This window comes from Pundamilia nyererei, unplaced genomic scaffold (assembly GCF_000239375.1).
Source record: "Pundamilia nyererei isolate P.nyererei 1_Seehausen unplaced genomic scaffold, PunNye1.0 scaffold00039, whole genome shotgun sequence".
Lineage (NCBI taxonomy): Eukaryota > Metazoa > Chordata > Actinopteri > Cichliformes > Cichlidae > Pundamilia > Pundamilia nyererei.
The window spans coordinates 1,570,240-1,584,264 of NW_005187440.1; the positions used below are offsets into that span (position 1 = coordinate 1,570,240).

The following is a 14,025-nucleotide window of genomic DNA, read 5'->3' on the forward strand; positions in this document are numbered from 1 at the left end:
CTCTGGTGCAAATTACTGACCTCTGTCATCATTTTAAGTGGGGGAACTTGCACAATCGGTGGCTGACTAAATACTTTTTTGCCCCACTGTATACATGTTTGTGATAGATTTTTATATCAGTGAACTTTGTTCTTTTTATTTTCCAAACTCTGATGCATACAGGGGAAAAAACAGCTTCTGTGTGGCTGAGATTCAGCAATTTTTCCAGACTACTGGATTTTCAGTAGTTTTTCTTATAACTGCAGTGCTGCCTCATCATATTTTGATGCCTGGTGCTTTGGTCTAAAGAAGAGAGTAGACTGAGTTTTTGCGGGCACATTCACAGTCATTGTATTTGTATTAACATATACCATTAACAGTCTTTAATCGTTTGCACAACTCTTTGCAAGGCGAAAAAGGAAATGTACAAATCTGATGAGAGTTTCAAACACAACATTGTGCCTTCCACAGAGCAGACAAAAGGGTATCCATAAATAGGATAGGAGGAGTTGCAGAGAATATTTTGGCAGGGCTCATACTGTGGAAGATCCGAAATGACACAAAGGTAATCCTATAAAACCCCAACTGCAGGGGGGTTACTTGTCGGAGTGAGTACTCGCAAGCATTAAAGATCTTTAACCATACTGCAGTGCTGTTAGGGCTGAGCTCATTTTTAACCTTGTATGTAGGAAACATACTGTAGTGTAGTTTGGCCTTTTCTAACTGTATGAAGTTGTGATGAATTTACAAAATCAAAAAAAAGAAAAGAAAAAGAATGTAGAAGGTAATTTTTTTTAATTATCATTTTTCAAGGCAAAGTGGTAGAATTTAACATCAATAGCAAACCAAAGTCAAACAGTCTATTTGTGTTAGAGGTTAAAGTTAAACTGTCTTCAGTTGGATCTGCCCATTAAATTTTAATCACATCTTGAACCCTGGATTCCCTGAGAGTTTGTAAAACACTGTAGCACTCTGTTATGGATCCAACTTGTGATGTAAAAATATATTTTTCAATTTTATATTTTTCCTGAATAGTTTGAGGCTGAAGACATGGTGGGTGAAGAGTTAACAACAAGGTTATGATAATTAATTAAAACGAAATGAAAATAATAGCCAGGAACAAAACATTTTGGTCGCCTAAGATGAAAACTAAAATTAAGATTATATAATTTTGGAAAACTAAATAACTAAATAAAAAAATATATCTATAAGGGTAATTTTTAGTATTTGTTAATTTGGTAAAATATGATTAAGTGTTTATTGACACTTTACGGTTCTACAAGACTGTAAATCATCTGCTTTTCAAAACTTTTTGTGTTTGTATTCTAATACCCAGATCTTGCCCCTTTAAATATACTATATATTATATTTATATATCAGTCATATCCAGCCATGACCACTATCATTAAAACAAACAAACAAACAAAAAACATTATTTCCATTTGTAGACATATATATATTTGCTGGTATATGTCACCACTCGTACATGAAAGGTTAGATATGGGCATTAAAAACAGGACAAGGATCAGATGGGGTGGAACTATGTTGATCAGTTATTACTGCAGGTCACTGACCAGCCTCTAGGTCAGTGCGCCTGGAGCTTTAGCAATCAATTTCACAGCGATTTCCAGCAACCACTTTCAAAAATATGCATATTCTACTGCTTATGTGTTACCTTTAGGTTCCTTAATGCCATTGTCTTGAAACAAGCTACTGAAGTGAATGGAGCATCATGTATTGATTGTTACTGATGCTGTTGAAGGTGCAGTCATTAACCCTGTCAGAGAGAAAGATTGCAATGCTTTGCCAGGCTTGAAGGAAACCAACATACGCAGCGCATCAAACTCCACTTGACTCACCTTCCAAATGATCTGTGCTTTGTGTTGATGGCAGGAGTTGTGGGTTGTTGCTTGTCATTGGACGACCTCCTTGAATGATGACGATGTCTGCTTTATTGCTCATACCTTGTGTCTCATCTACGCTGCAGTGCCTCTCTGGACGAGCGTGTTTTCCAAGTTGAATTGTTGTCATTTCAGTTTCAGCCCTGGAAAATGATGCTTGGAATGTAATGGAACATTGCACATAAGTCACGAACAGCAAAAATGGAATATTGAAAAATGAAAGCATCTATGTGTGTTGGGTGTCAGGTGAATCCCTGCTTCTGGAGAAATATTAGATTGCATCGTGCCAAGGAGATGGATAACATTTTTCTGGGGAACTTGAGGATAATGACAGGGTAAAACAGCATATCTTTCTCATTTGGATTCAGAAGAAGAGTTTGCCTATTTGTCATGAAATGCGTGCAGAACATTCAATGTAAATTTGCTGTATGTCTCCTTTTGCAGATCATAATATGTTGAAAATTAGTGAAGGAGCACATTTGGCCTGTGTCCTGAAAAAACATCCTGCACTGGATTCTGTCCTGCACCTCTTTCCAGAGAATGTCCTTGTATCCGGGGAAGAGAACATTCCTGGACTAGTAGCTTCCCCAACAGGTAAACTTTACATCACTGAGAAATTTTAGGATCTTAAGGCCCTTTTAAATAGGACATGCTGCGCCCTGAAACCCATTCTTTTCCTTTGCTTGCACCACCACACAATAATTGTCACTCACCCAACTTTGACTGCTACATGCTGTGACATACCTTCATGCAACCAAAAGAAATGAAGCCTAGAGCTGTTCTAAATTCAACCACACAATGTACCAAAACTGAAGAAAGAAAAGTTGATTCTGTGCCTATTTGAGTTCAATAAACTTTATGACATAAGTTTATGTGCATGTAAGGACCTCGGGAGGAAAGCAGTGTGTTGTGGAAACGACAGTTTTCACAAGTAGGGACAGCATCTAAGCTTTCTTTTTTATCGATGTGAGATACTGTACATGTTTTGAATGACTGGGAGCAGGCGCATCTAGTACATAGCGAGGAGTACTCACGTGTACTTAGTTATGCACTCCTCGTCAGAGTTTGTGTTAATATGTCAGCCTGCAAGAGTACAAAGCAGCATGTCAGTTAAAATACGTATGAATATTCATTGTGTGAACTACTTTAGAAAAATATTGATATGTTTTGAGATCAGCGTAAGACGAAAGCTCCCTAATGAATTGAATATGTGTAAGTCTGAGTTTTGGTTTTTACAGCTGGGTGAATTCAAATTGTTTGCCTTCAGCTTATGTGGCTGGATTGTTACTCTCATTAAGATTATTTTAAACACATTAAATCCTAATGACTGTCATGAGGCCTGTGAGCAGGAGAAGTTACTTGTTAGTCATTGTCTTGACTAATCAGCCTACTTTTGCCTTTTACTCATTTATTCAATATATGCTTCTACAGACACCCCCCCAATAAGGTTGGCTGTTAATGTGGTGTGCCTTTGCCCATCTTAAAGCGTCAGTTCACTTATGAAGTACAAGACCTTATAAAATTTCAGAGAGAAGGATAAAGCCCCAAACACACCACAAGCCTAGAGAGTGTTTAGGACCATCTGGTAACTGGTCACAAGAGAAAAATGCGTAATCCTCATTTGGCTGGCGAATGGTTGCTGCAGGTTGCTTGGTGTTGCTAGGTGAAGTTGGTTGCACAGAAGAATATGATGCTTCATGGAAAACTCCTTGCAATTGCTTTGCTCATTAGCAAATTGCTGTGGTCACTCACATTCTTCAAGAAGGATTCCAGCTTGTCTGCAAACACTTGCTAAATAGTTGCAGAACAGTAGTGAAAGTAAAAAGTGTTACACAAACAAAAAGCAGAGACCGTTAACCTTCAAAAAAAATGTTGCACCTTTTGAAACATGTTAGCTTTATTGGGAAGTTACAGCAAACATTCTTTTTTTTCAGTCAACCTTTTCAACTTTTGCAGTAGTTTACAAACAAGTTGGCCTCTTCCATGTAAATGAGTGGCTGCTGCAATTTTCTAGTATCCAAAGCAATCATGAGGTTTTTGTTGTAGCACCCTCTTTGTGACCGATTTCACCTAGCAACTGCAGCAAGATCGGGGGGTTAGGCCTGGGGGACTGAGGCCTCAACACCTTAGTTCAGTGGAAAGTAAAAGGGGCAAAAGTGAGCCTAAAGAGCATAATTGTGCAGCTACTTACCAGTTAGTAAAGTATTGTGACAGATTGAGAATTTTATTGGGTGTACCTGCACTCATGTGTACTACAGATTGTGTGTACTTGTTGCACATTTTGTCCCCTTTCAACACCCCAGTGAGTTTAGAGTTGGAGTGATGTCACCTGAGTAATATGACACTGCTCAGTCAAAAACATTTAACATGTCATGTCTGATCTTATATTATATAGATCAACCGCTTTTCACTTTTCTCCTTCAAGCTGTCACAATAACATACGGGACATTCATCATAGTTATTCCCTTTTTTACAAACTTAGTTCCATCAGAAGTTGAAATGTCTGCAGTACTTAGAAAGTGAGTTTCTAAGGGGGAATGTAATGAAGTCTGACAGTGCAGAGCTATAATCATTGGGAGTCAGTGGGAGGTATGGTAGCAGGCTAATCCTCTTCATGTTCTGGGGCTGTGAGCAGCAGAGACCTAAGCTGCCTTTTAAGACCACAGCCACTGGCTTGATATTCACACTGCATTCAGAACAGTCCAACTCTGCGCTCCTGAGACAAGGGCTGCAATGAAATGCTCAGTGGCTGCATTACTCTTGAAGAGATTACAATCACACTGGCTATTTACTCTTTGTTGTGTCTGAAAGGGGTGATTGTGGATTCAGACTTTCTTACCTCGTCTGTTTGCTGAAGTGCTTTCTTCATTCAGTTCGGGTTCAATTAATGCCAAGTATCCAAAAGGAAACTGTTTTTGTCTGGTTATTCTGACAGAAGCATTTCAGTCTTTCTCTGGTTTAAATATTCCAGTGACTGGGATTAGAAAGCTTTCCACAACGCATTAAAGAAATAGATGTTACGGTACTAAAAAAGGACTGAAATTCCTGATCCAGCTCATGGATACGCCTATGACAAAGAAGGGAATATGATAATCAACAACATCATATGTATATATATATATATATGTATATGTGTGTGTGTATGTGTATGTGTGTATATCTGTAACTAGCTTAATTATGACCTCATATTTCAAGTCAGTTACAGACATGCAATACAGGGCTGAAGGAACATTGTGTTGATGTATACCAGGGATAGTGTGTTAGATGCCGCATATATTTCTATGTGATTTGAAAATTCTCAATATCTCAGAAAATGACGGCTATCCATCTTCCACAAGCAGCCAAAATCTGTCTGTTAAGATGTTAGCCAGCTTAGATTCAATTGTCTTAGACCATGTAGGGGGGCGAGATATAGCAGCATGTCTTTGAGCTCTTTTTAATATGTCAAACCAGGACAGACAGAAACCTTTCTGTTGCTGTCCTGGCAGTCACTATTTTCCTGACTGCTGAGCTACTGAAAAATTCCCTTGCTTGGAAGTGTGTTATATTACTTGCTGATAAGTACATATTAACCACTTTCATACTTTTAAGTCCTCAGTTTGTTCTACATGATGTGTTTTAAGTCTTGTTTGTGCAGTTGTGGTCAGACATTTTCATACTCATCATGGACATGAATATCATGATAATTTTGTGCTCTTAAAAATTTCTTTTCCCACAATATAATAATTGTACAGCATGAATGAATTTAATGAAAAACAAAAAATGGTTGCATGAGTTTGAATATATTTTGTATTTTCTATAATGCACACAGGGTTAAAATTATACATACAGACTCAAATACTTATATAGACTCCTCTAATATTTGGTTAAGTTTCCTTTAGCATATCGTGCCTTAAACAGACAGTTCAAAGAAATCATTCAAGGCCTCAAATACAAATGTCATTCATGCCCAGGATTAGTGTATGTAAACCTCTGACCATAACTGCAGTGTATAATGTAGATCCTTTAAATGTTACATATTGTTTTTAAATGTAAGAAGAAAGAATTCAGTACAGCAATTTTATGGGGTTAAATATCTTGCTCAAGGACAAATTGGCATGCGGAATGAAGGAGCTGATAGAACTTTTGATTAGTGGACAGCTGGCTCGAAATTCTGAGCTGCAGCTGCACAACTGACCAACTGACTCACTCGCTGATTGTCGCTCTTTCCTGTCAGACGCTTTGGTCGGAATCAATTTCGATGAAAGCTGGAATTTTCAGACTGTCTTTTTCAGCTCATCAATCTTGACAGCTGTAATTCTCAGCTGACATCAGGAGACACTGAGCCTTCCAAATGTTATGAAATTCTTTTTCCTTGATGGCTGTAAGGTAGCTTATGTGATGCTTCAGAAAGTACTGCAAATTAAACTGGACTACAAAGACAATTAGCACATATAGGCCCATATTTCTATCTGTAGTTTGTAGTTGTAGTTTACTTGGTTCTGTTATGGGACCTTCTTCAGTTTCCACATGCACACATGAGAGCCTAAAGGTGCGGATAACACATCAGCAGGCACAGAACAGAGAATGTATCAAGAACAACAGATGTGGATTAGGTGCAATAAAGCATGAATACAGAAGCTAGGGTGGAGGTGGATCGTAAAGCAGCTTGCAGATATCCTGATTTGGATTTTCGAAAGGTGTCAACAGAATCATCAGCTGATGCGGCACTGAGATTGGCTGATCTGCCAGGATTACACATAATGTTTTGTCCTTACTTTATGTGAAGAGAATTTTAATAAATCTTTCATAAAACTGAAAAAAATCCAGAATAAGCTTGTTGCACATATCATTCACTTTTATATATTAAACACGGAGTATACACACAGTGATTCTGCTTTTTTAAGCTGTGCATTTTCATTTGAAATCAGTCTTTCATGTTTCTCGAACTTCTCCGATGCCATTTTCTGGGGATGATGGAAAATTAATTTTACAAATGGGTCATGAACAAACTGTACTGCAATGTATTTCAGAACTTGTAGCTTGCATGTATTACACTAGATGGTGTTTTCTCCTCCACAGTAGTCCAAATGGAACAGACATTTTCTGAGCGGAAAACACATTTAACAGAGCAGGGAAGAAATCAATTTAGGCTAGGAAAGCACTCTAAATATGACTGAGGAAAATCGTGTAAATATTGAGGCGTGCGTGTCAGTTGATGTTATGTTCACGCTGTCATCAGGAGATGCTCTGCTGAAGCCTCAGACGCTCAAAACGCTGCCCTTCACCCTGAACAGACTTACCATCTCCCTTCAGCCGTCCCTGGAGAAGTTCGAGAGCCAGCTGCTGCAGCTGATCAATGCTGACTGCCAGAACACAGTAAGGCCAAGCTTTCATAACACACACACAGTCTTGATAGTTTTTGCAGATGACACATCAGGGAAGGTTAGATGACTGTTTTTCATAAAATACACAGATCTGTGTCTCATCTTCTTTAAAGTCCATATTCTCATGCGGAGCTCTGCAGTTGGAAGCATTTAAATTGCTACTGCAGTCAAAAACGATATTCCATTGATAAAAAATATACTGGCAAAGTGTCATTTCGAACTATATACACTCATAAAGCATGTCTTTTCCTCATCTTACATCCTATTTCCCTTAAATGTACAGTATATGTGGTGCTTACTTGGGAAAAGCAAATTGCCTTACGGTTCCCTTTTATGAAGATACATGTACGATGCATACGTACAGTCCTGATTTCATTCTTGTGAGGTGGCCATTCACCAATCTCCTCAAATTAAAGATGACCAGGATGGCCTTGACATACCTCTGCCAAGATTATTTTCTCCGGCCTACTTTCCTTTATCTCACTTTCCGTTTCTTTAGTGTGCGAGCCAGAGCCCTTTTACAGCTGCCACTGCAATTTAAGCCACATCACCTCCCAAACTAAATGGAGCTTATCTATCCTCTTTTCTTTTTTTCTTGTCTGTGGAAACCCAGATGTTTAACCGTATTTGACAGGTGCAGCTTTGGACTAGCAATTATATGTACAATGGCTTCGCACAGGCCCTATCTGTTCACTTCAGCCTAAGTGAGATGTGTCTCCAGTAAGGATGGGAATTGATATGACAACACTGTCACTCCATATCCCTCTCTGCCTGCTCTTTGATACTGCTGGGTTTAATCCCCAAACTCAAACACAGGGGGCTAAAGGAGAGTAGATTTGATTAAGTGGAGCAAATAGTAGGAGCTGTTGTAAGTGTGTCTGTGATGGAATAACCAAAATTCTTCAAGAAGGCAGATCTTGTCAATCGTAGCAATCTTGAAAACACTATGGGTGTTTATCTTCTTTTTTAAGAATTCAGTTGTGTGTAAAACTGCATGTATAGAACAAGGTTAGGGTAGTCAGCAGAACTGAAAAACTCAGTGTTGGTAAAATCTGTGAACACAAACAGGACAAGTGTTTGGTCTATTGTATTTCTTGTACTGTTATTGACTTTCTAAATCTTAAAAGCTGACAAATGCCATCAATAGCCAAAATTAAAACTAAAATAAAAAAAAAACGAATCTGAAAACTAAAATAAATTAAACTGAATTTTAAACCAAAATAAAAAAAAACAAATGAAAATAACAGTACTTATCAATCAAATCTGATTAGAAATGGCCCAAAGCATTTGCTGACTTTTTCCAGTGCAGGGAAGTTGTACTTTTAATCCACAGTTGCATTATAATGTTAATGTTAAATAATCAGTATCTTATTCATTCCATGTAATAGCCTAACTAAGATCAAAAAAATCTGTTTTCATAAGTTACCTGGCCAAGAGGACAGCAGATTATTAGCAAAAGAAATCGCACAAATGCAACTCTCACACAGCACAAACAAATAAACACAACATCCACATCATATGCAGTAATATGTCATAAAAAAGTAAAAATTCAAGAGCAATCTCACTGAAAAAGGGAACAATATAAACTTTTTGTAAATCATCCCACAGTAATGTGTTACGACAAGTTCAGGTCCCCGTGTAGATTACTCCAGAAACAATGGGACAGCATAATTTAAAAGACATTTTGCACAATTTCTGTTCTGACACTGGGGACCAACATCTGTATAACAGCGTGAAAACAAAGGTCCAAACTCATTGTGATTTTTACACATGCGTGTACTGTGACAAGAACAAGCCAACACAAACAAAAAATTTTTTTTATAAACAACCGGTGGAAAAAGGTTCAGACATACAGACATGGCCACTTAACAGCAGCATAGGAAGAACAGTGAAGCATTTAAATTTCACAACACGTTCTCATCCCATTGTGTAAAATACCGACGATTGTGACAAATCGTTGCTATGTTACGCATTGTTAATGATAATGCTCCTTTAGGTTCTGGTCTGGTACATTCATAGCAGGACACTGTAATTCAGTAATGACAAAAAATATGGCAAGTGTGTTTCTCCTTTTGAGTGAAAACTAGATGCTTATTTTTCATACCATAAAAAGGTGGTTTATAGTTGTTACAGTATATACCAGCACAGAGTTGACAGCGAGTATAAATATTGGTCTAATTTTTTACATAGAAGTTGTAGTCCTTTTAGATAGAACTGTGTAGAATCTCAATAATGCAAAAGATCCACAGAAGAATAAATATTTTATTTATTCATTTATATTTTTGGCTGACTTATAGTTGGATGGTGGTTCTTATCCTCAGTAGTCTTGTTGTAAACTCGACCAAGGTATCAAGGTACAAAACCTACTGCCAGCACAACAGTCAGCTTGTGATGATGGAAGATTGAAGAGAATGCTAGTGGAGCTAAGGACCTGTAATTTCACAAGGTTTTACATACACTTGTATATCCAGGTCATGCAGCCCTAAACCTCCCTTTAGAACATTATTGAGTGATCTATACAATCAAACAGTCAGTTAGGATTTTGTCTCCACTACTTTTGCATTAATGAAACATATTTCAGTAAAAACTGAAAAAAAAGACTAACCCAGTTTTTTTTCTTTTCCAAACAGGCCTATTCCCTTTGGCACTTCAATCATTAAGCATTTACAGGCAGCTCTGTCCTTTTTATGTTTTGTCCCCTTTCTCGTTTCCAAGGATATTTCTTGTATTTCAATCCAGTTTTTGTTGCATGCATACAGTTTGAAATTATTTCTGTATATTTTATTTCCGTACCTAAGTGTAAATATGGGAAAGTAGACTACAACTTTTTCTCTGTGAGCAAAGTGTCATGCTAGCATGACTAATTTTCTCATATTGGCGTTCACACTTTTTTTTCCCTCCTTGGTGAGATGTTCTTTGCAGGTCCTCATAACCAGCCTATGTTGCGTAGATGAGTTAAATGTTCCAGACTTTTATAACTCCAGCAATATGACGACATTCTCACGTCTGCAAGAGGTGTTAATACATGCAGAAGTCAGCTTGATTGCAGCTTTTAATTAAAACGTGTCCGCATGTGTGTGTGTGTGACAGAGAGAGAGAGAGAGAAAGACAGACAGACAAAGAGAAAGGGTGTGTGTGTGTGATCTGTGTGTGACCTTTAAAGTGTGACTCCAGCTGGATTGTCATCAAGCTGTCTCTGAAGTGATGCTGACACCTCACACGCCAACTCGGTTTTACCGTTGTGTCTGTGTGTGTGTGTGAGAGAGTGAATGTGTGTGACTCCATGCTAGCGTGCTTAAATGATACTGAGGCAGGAATGGAATAGCAAAAATGAAAAGGAATGGGGAAGCAGATGAATGTACAGTACAGCATGAGACAAAATCCTTATACTGGCTGCTTGTCTAACATATCGTCTTCACTTAATCTCCCCATAAGTATTCCTATTTTTAGCTCAATAAACTATCCCAGTGTTGCTTCTTTCTACAGTCCACTTTCCCATATATTATACAGCCTGTGCCCTAGTTGATGTGCTTTTTTATGTGGACTAGTGTAGCTACTTTACTTTTATATAACAGTTTAATGAGCACAAGATTAATTTAAATTGCAGTCTTGGACCTCTTCAAACACACTCTGACCCCCTGTTTAAAAAGAAAAAGGGAGAGAGAAAAAAATTAACACTACTCTTCAGAGATGCTTGAATTTGTCTACATTCCCCAAAGCCAAAGCCAAAGGCTTACACCTCCAGTGACCTGTAGCACCCGCTCACCTATATCTTCAATAAAACCTATTGCGCTTGTTGAAAGGGCCTGAGATCCTGTCAGAATGTATGTAACATTTTAGCTTGTGATCAAAAGAGCAGATAGAACAGAAGATGATGAAGAGGAGGAGAAGAGCAGGGGAGGACCAATGCCGCGCCGCAAGCAGAACAAAACGCCTTAGGCTGATTTAATGAACGGAGAAAGACTGTGGCAACAAAGCTCGGGGAAGTTTTCATTTGTCCTAAAAGAAGAAAATTCACTCAAAGTAGGACTGCCCCTGTGGACGCGGTAGTATTTAAAAGAAGAAAAAAAGAAGCATTTTTTGTTTGAACATTTCTGAACAAAAGCAGCGTTCTTGCACATTGTTCTCCAAGGAAACCCAGTTTGACTGCAGGCCACTTACCCATGTAACTGATGCAGTGCAAAAGAACAGGGTTTAATGCAGTTGGCGAGCATAAAATATTCATGGGATCCAGGTCTTCGTAGTGATTGACGATCCAATCATTAGAGGAGATAGACAGCAACTGATTATAGACACTGTAAGTCAGACAAGACAAGAAATGCCCAGCTGTTGAATCAGGAAAGAGATAAACTTTAAACATCATCGAGAAATTATTATTTAATTGATTTTCAACTGATTCTTTTCTCTCTGTCATGAATTATTTTAAAATCCCTCTGAGTGTCTTTGAACACTGTTTCAGATGACATGCAATACCATACAATACAATAAAGCTCTCCTGAAAAACAAAAATTCTGCAAAAACACTGATTTCACTCTGTCACCTGCATTTAAAAGGTCTGTAAACATGCAAGGAAAATCATTATAAATATATATGTATTTTTTACAAAACAATGTATTGCATTTAAATTTTTTAAGTATTAGTTTTATAGAATTTGAATAGCCAGTATGGAAATGTAAAATAAACTGAGTCCAGATAGAGAAATTAAAGTGTTACATTCTGTGGTCATTTATTGATTACATGCTGCCAAGCCTCCAGTGAGGACTGTAAATGGGACTATGTAAATTCCAGAAAATCCCTTTTAGTGAGCACAAATGCCACTTAAAGATAGTTGACCAGTGTGAGTCAGATATGTGTCAAAACCGCTGACTGTGACACTGTAAGATAAACTATTCAGAAATTGGAACACGAGAATCAAATGTCATTTATCGATGATATTCCACTAAGCCTGCTTTATGCACTGTCGCTGCAGAGCTGTTGTTGCAGGAAGAGTTGCTACTGCTGATTATCATTTCAATAGGGATTATCATTTCACTCACCTCATGCTGGCTGTTTCCTGACTGTAATGCTGAAGAAACATTTTTTTATTTTATTTTGGGGAGATTATGGCTCAAGAGTTGGGAGTTCGCCTTGTAATCGGAAGGTTGCTGGTTCGAGCCCCGGCTTGGACAGTCCCGGTCGTTGTGTCCTTAGGCAAGACACTTCACCCGTTGCCTGCTGGTGGTGGTCAGAGGGCCCGGTGGCGCCAGTGTCCGGCAGCCTCGCCTCTGTCAGTGTGCCCCAGGGTGGCTGTGGCTACAATGTAGCTGGCCATCACCAGTGTGTGAATGTGTGTGTGAATGGGTGGATGACTGGATGTGTAAAGCGCTTTGGGGTCCTTAGGGACTAGTAAAGCGCTATATAAATACAGGCCATTTACCATTTACCATTTTTATTAAAACAGCGATTATGTAAAATTAAGTTTTTTTGTTTTGTTTTGTTTTTTAGCAACCTTATAATTTTTTAATTCTAGAAATCACCTTACATTTTAGGAAGTATAGAAGTAACCTGATGGTTCAGATCCATTTTGATACAGCTGCCTAAATATCATTTAGCCCTTTTGTCTCATTATTGCTCATCACCTTAAGCCTCAGTTACACAGGCCTACAGACTGGCTGGTGACCCCCTGGTGGCTAGGCTGGTGAGTGGTTGCTGGATGTGACTGGTAGCAAAGAGAACAAACACATCCTCACTACAGATATGGTTGACTGTATTGTGTATAGAAGATGCCAACTTGTCTGCAAACGCTCACTGACTATCTCCTGAGCTGTAGTGAAACCAGAAAAAGTGCAACACAAACCAGGAATGTATATATATATGTATGTATAAATGTCAAAGTGCAACTTGTCTTACCCATTAAAGCAACATTTTCCAAAAGGTACAACTTTTACTTTAACCTCCAAAGACCTGCTGTCCACATATGGGGACATCACATTTTGGGCTGTCAACAATACTAAGTTTTACTGTTTCAAATGAGCCATATTGCTCAAAGGGACACAATCGGCACTGAATGAACAATGGGCTGGGAGGTCCATTGTTCATTCAGTGTGCCGATTTCAGTCATTATGCAAATGTACTGTTTTATAGGATATAAGAAACCTGCAGTCAGCTGACACTGAAGAAGTCACTTGGATGAGTGACAAAACGTTTCTCCCACTGAAAACACTACGTCCAGATGAACAGAATCAACCTTTGGAGATTTACTTGCCTGGATGATTGAGAATGCATCAAGACATATGAGGGCTTTCGTTGCAGCACCACATACCTCTACCTGAGTCTTTGTTTTTTTGTTTTTTTGTTTATCTAGCAAGAGCCAGCAACCGTCTGCAACAACTCGCAACCTGATTGCGGAATACGCATTTTTCCCTAGTGATGGATGGTTACCATGGAGTCACTGACTGGTGTCTAAGGCTGTGTGACTGGGGCTTAGGAATTAACGAGAGTAATGGGCAGCAGTCTCAGCAATTACTCAAATGTTTAGGGAATATTCGTTTTTACCGAGCAGTTGCCATGTGACCCACCAGTCTTTTTAGGCCTGTGTGACTGGGATCTAAGTGGTGTTAAAAGGGCCTTATATGAGCTGTAAATCACAGACAAATAACACACAGACATTTCATAACCAAAACAAATTTCCTTTTTGTGTTTGTCACCAAATCAACTAAAAATGCCAAAACTCGCAATGTATTAATTCTTCTGTGTTGCATGAGCAGCCAAATCCTCATTTTTAATTTTGTAAAATGAAG

At 38.4% G+C, this 14,025-nt stretch overlaps 1 protein-coding gene across 3 annotated transcripts in view; it reads left to right on the forward strand.

Annotated features, from left to right (window-relative positions):
- Positions 1-14,025, forward strand: part of nphp4 (nephronophthisis 4) — a 173,745-nt gene that overhangs the window by 38,838 nt on the left and 120,882 nt on the right. For all 3 annotated transcript variants that reach the window (XM_013910278.1, XM_005730733.1, XM_005730732.1), the window contains exons 6-7: positions 2,325-2,474; positions 7,102-7,238. In XM_013910278.1, coding sequence (XP_013765732.1) covers positions 2,325-2,474; positions 7,102-7,238 — 287 coding nt within the window. The remainder of the gene's footprint in view (positions 1-2,324; positions 2,475-7,101; positions 7,239-14,025) is intronic.